The 4,606-nt window shown below is 34.1% G+C and overlaps 1 protein-coding gene across 1 annotated transcript; it reads right to left on the bottom strand.

The window, feature by feature from the left end:
• Positions 1-3,173: 3,173 nt before the first annotated feature.
• LOC149180150 (abscisic stress-ripening protein 3-like) lies at positions 3,174-4,040 on the bottom strand. Its single transcript, XM_089418129.1, has 2 exons — positions 3,747-4,040; positions 3,174-3,630 (listed from the first exon to the last, which is right to left on the bottom strand). Exons 1-2 carry the CDS (start codon positions 3,927-3,929, stop codon positions 3,448-3,450), a joined length of 366 nt encoding a protein of 121 aa, XP_089274255.1. The 5' UTR covers positions 3,930-4,040; the 3' UTR covers positions 3,174-3,447.
• Positions 4,041-4,606: the final 566 nt, after the last annotated feature.

Here is a 4,606-nt window from a genome sequence, read left to right on the forward strand (position 1 = left end):
GTAAAGTATGATCATGATCATTATTTTCTAGACACTAAGGTTGAAGATTAATTATAATTCCAACAAGAAAAGAGTCATAAGAGCCTTCCCATGTGTTTCATCATGGATAGAACACCCCCTTCTTGGTCACAATAAGGTGTTACTTGAGCTAGACCTACAAAATCCAAGGAAAATAATATTAAGAAACAAATATAAACACATTTTTTTTTTAAATAATTCCTTCTATCTTACACTAAAATCAATATTTATATCTATTTTTAATTTTATATATATACTAAATGTGTGACATGTTATAAGGTTACAATATTGTTAGAAGTAGATTTTGATAGTATAAGTCAATATATAAGATTTCCAAAATACCCATTGGAGGATTCTTGTATAGTTCTATCCAAATTGCAATGAAAATTGCAAATATTCATTTCCACAGGATCTGATAGGCATATGAGAGAAAGGAAGAAATATAAGAACTCAACAAAAGCCTAATTCTAAAATATTTAAGGATTCAACTCCTGGATAGGGGGTGGCTAGTTGTAGAAAGAACGAGTGCAATTGAGCCTACAGTTAGGTGGAAAAGTTCTCATCCTTAACCAATTTGTTCGGAAGTTTCACATGTTTAGATTAGTTTTCTTGACTTGTTCAACCTTTTTAAAATTCCATTTAATTTAAGAAATTATATATGAAATTGGATGAAATTATATATGAAATTATATATGAAATAGGAATTTGTTGAAGTAGTAAAATATGTGTATTTGAAGAGGAAGTTTCTAGGGTCTTTAGATCTTGGTTAATTATCCCAATCTCCATAAAATATCTAAATGGACAAATAATTATATTCCTTTATGAGTATATGCATCTAGTCCTAGAGATTTGGGATTCTATGTCTGAAATATTGAGGAAATACAACCACTTATTTTGAGTACGAGGATCATAGGTTGGCCTAAAGTATTATTTCTAGGATCGATTGTAGTTAATTGGATTGATAAGGTGTGATTGGGTATTAATTATAAATATGTTTCTAAGGATAACAAAGACTTGATATTTATGTTATATTATGAGAATGCCATTTTCTCTATAATCCGTATGAATAAAACGAATTCTTGTAGACTGAGATTTTATCTTGGGAAGCATTGTATGGGTTAAATGGCATCGGGAATCCTTCTCTTCATGATAGATGTTATAAAATTTGTATGCTTACCTAATGATATTTTAATATGTTCAAAATTCATATGGATGTATTTATGATGTTGTTGCCAAGCCCTTCATAATTTAAATGGGTATGTTGGATGGTACATATTACTTAGTTGAGAATACATGTAAACATAACTAGATGGTCATGCCTTTTTCCATGATAAATGATTAATTATTGCTAGGTATAAGAGGACTTATAAATCCTTTGAAGCTGGAGGGCCAAATTGTAATATTAATTAGGGTGACTTGTTAATAAAATATAATACTTAAGACGGAGTTCTTGGATCCTGGAATCCCTAGCATCCTAGACTAGTTTTAGAAGGGTGCACTTATATTTATTGATGCTCAAAATGCTTGGATGCATAGCCAACCTTCTTGAGAGAAAAATGGTATGAGCTTAGCCTCTTACTAGTAGTCCATTACACTTGATCAATTTTAAGTTTAAGGATTTATATTTCTCTTGATTGTTTGTAAGAAGTCAAGGGGAGTGTTAAAGAAGCGCATTTCCACTATGGGGAACACTTAGGAAAAATATATAAGAGTTTGTAAGAGTTTTGGAGGCATTAGAGGCAATTTTGTGCATATTGCATGACATTTGTTTTCATGTGATACTACCTATAGTACATGAAAATAAACTTCATGTGATATAGTGTAAGTTGCAACAAAATTAGAGGGAATGTGACAAGGTTTGGTTGGAGGTTGCAATGGAGAAAAGTGTGAGTTGTGTGATGTATCACACCACAAAATTTTGTGGTCCAATACATCTCACCCACAAACTATTATGCACACATGCCGTGAGGCCATGGCTAAAGGAAAAGTAACATCATGGTGGAAAAGGTTAGACAAATGAATGATTTATTGCATGAAGAAACTTTTCGACAATGCAATGGATCTCATCCACAAAAAAATTGGATGTGATATATCATGTTGGAGAAAGAGTGTAGGGACATAATAAAAAGAAAATGGACATGGAGGAATGGACATGTTGTATGGAGAAGTAGTTTGAGGATGTGACACATCACATCCATAAAATGCTTGGATGTGATATGTTACATTATCGAACTTTTTGAGGATGTTATAAGGGGAAGAGGAAGGACAAGGAAAGAAAATGGGAAGGAGGATGAAGATGGGAAGAGATGGAGGAAGGTAAGGAAGATAAAAAGGGATGGAAGTATAAAGGGGAAAGAAATGGACAAGAAGAAGAGAAGAGTTCAAAGTTGGAAAAAAGAAAAAAAAAAACATGCGATGTGACATATCACACATTGAAAATCTACTCGTGATATGTTGCATGATTAAAAGTTTTATAAGTGCAATAGGGAGAGAAGAATTTGTTTTTGAATAGGAAAATATGTTTCCACCTTTGATATGATAAAATCGTTGGGCATGATTATAAAAAGTTTGTAAGGGCACTAGACAACACATTGAAAAGATTTCCCCCGTGCAATAAGCCAAAAGGAAGATATTTTTTCCTAGGTAAATGTGAAGTTAACTGGTGACCATACAAGGTATGATGTGGAACTTTACAAATGACAAACAATTTCTCCTCTACATATGATGAAATGGTTGAGATAAAACTCTGGAATTTTTTTTAGAAAGGGATAATTTCATATTGAAAACTCAAAATTGAACAAAAATACAATTATTGAAAAGTCCAAGTTCAAAATTGATTAAAAATATAATAGTTAGAAAGTTAACCAAAAAAGTAACCCACCGCCTTAATAACAGTTATTAAAAGTGTTGTATTAAAGATATAACACCGGCCATACAAATATAACACTTCTCTTTAATTTTGAGAAATATCCAAATTCCTCGCATACTCCTGACAAATCTAGGGCTTAAGACTTGCCTTAATGGTGCTCTAATATCCGTAGCAACACTAATAACAATTAATTATTCATAACACAATCTATATAAAAATCTTCAAGCATCATTATCCACCATACAATTTATCTATAAATACATATAATATCAGTACAAAACCATCATTATCCACAATACAATTTATATATAAATAGATATAATATCAGTACAAAACGATCCGACGAGATCGGATCTGAACGAGTCTGATAGGATAGGAAATGACATTAAAAGTAAAAAATATAGAACACGAAGTGACTGGGGTATGAGTTGACTTACACCTATCTTAATGCAATAAGATAACAATAACAATAACAAAACCATACCAATTCCAACTAACAAAGGAAAGGAAAGGGCAGAACATTATTTTAAATGTATAATGATGAGAGGTAACAGGCAGAGCTAGAAGAGGTGGTGATGTTTTTTGCCCTCTGCTTCCTTTTCTTTTTCTTTGGATTCTTTCACATCGTGATGCTCGTGTAAGACGTAACCCCCTTCTGCCGTTGCACCAGCTGCAGCAACCTCCTCCTCGATCTTGTGCCTGTGGGCGTGCTCTGGATCCTTCTTCTCTTCGTGCTTCTCGTGCTGCAAATTATAATAGCAACAATTTATCAGATCTCACTACACTTTTCTATTGATAGAACATAACATGATATATTATTCTAAATAATAAAAATAGAGAGATGTTAAGTAGATAGTACCAGTGCAAAGCCTCCGGTGGCCACCGCTCCTAATCCACCCGTTTCCTCCAGATGCTTATGATGCTTCTCCTCCTTTTTTGCCTTCTCATCAGACTTAACATTCCCCTCATCACGAACGTCTGCGCTCTCACCATCTTCCTTTTGGTGGTGGAACAGATGGTGGTGCTGTTTCTCCTCAGACATTCTGTGCGCCCAAATAGAAATTTGTTCAAAGTGATACTCACAATTCTCAGAAATATGAATACTAATGGCTAGGTATACAGATGAGATAGTTGGTGCGTTGTTTATATAGGTCAAATTGGAAGTTGAAGAAAGGTTATACATACTATAATAATATGTGGTTTATTTTATCGCCTTTGGATGTTAACAGCGCCTGGAAACCGCGTTCATCGGCAAGTTGATGATATTGGGCGGTGCCTCCCGTGCAATGATCAACTCCTGACTTTTTCATTTTTGCGCAACTTTGGTGTTCTATTTCTCCTAAGGTCGGTTTAATCGAACACTGCGCGCGCCATTGATGGTGATTGGGCGAGGAGCTGTCCCGGTTGAAAGTGAATGCACAGAGACTCGAATGTGGAGAACGTGGCATCATATGTGAAGATTTTAGAAAATGTTAAAAGCTATAAATTTTTCAAAATTTTTAATTTTGTCTGGTTTGAAAAAAGTAAATCTCGATCTCATCTAGATTGGCATGCTTAGAGATATAAGGTTATGTAGGGAGGGTGATTAGATTAAAATACTTGAGGAAACCCGTGCCTTGCTATCAAGTTCTTCAAAAACATGTATGTGCATAACATGGCGTGTATATCACTTATGGGACCATGCCCCCTTACCGACCTAATTTGAAAAGTCTTACTCTT

This window comes from Pinus tabuliformis, chromosome 3_2, assembly GCF_031772625.1.
Source record: "Pinus tabuliformis cultivar Carrire ecotype Pingquan chromosome 3_2, CPIR1, whole genome shotgun sequence".
NCBI lineage: Eukaryota > Viridiplantae > Streptophyta > Pinopsida > Pinales > Pinaceae > Pinus > Pinus tabuliformis.

Coding starts and splice junctions, on each gene's coding strand:
- LOC149180150 (XM_089418129.1), bottom strand. CDS start 3,929: ATGTCTGAGGAGAAACAGCACCACCATCTGTTCCACCACCAAAAGGAA. Junction 3,631..3,746: donor CCACCGGAGGCTTTGCACTG/GTACTATCTACT, acceptor TATAATTTGCAG/CACGAGAAGCACGAAGAGAA.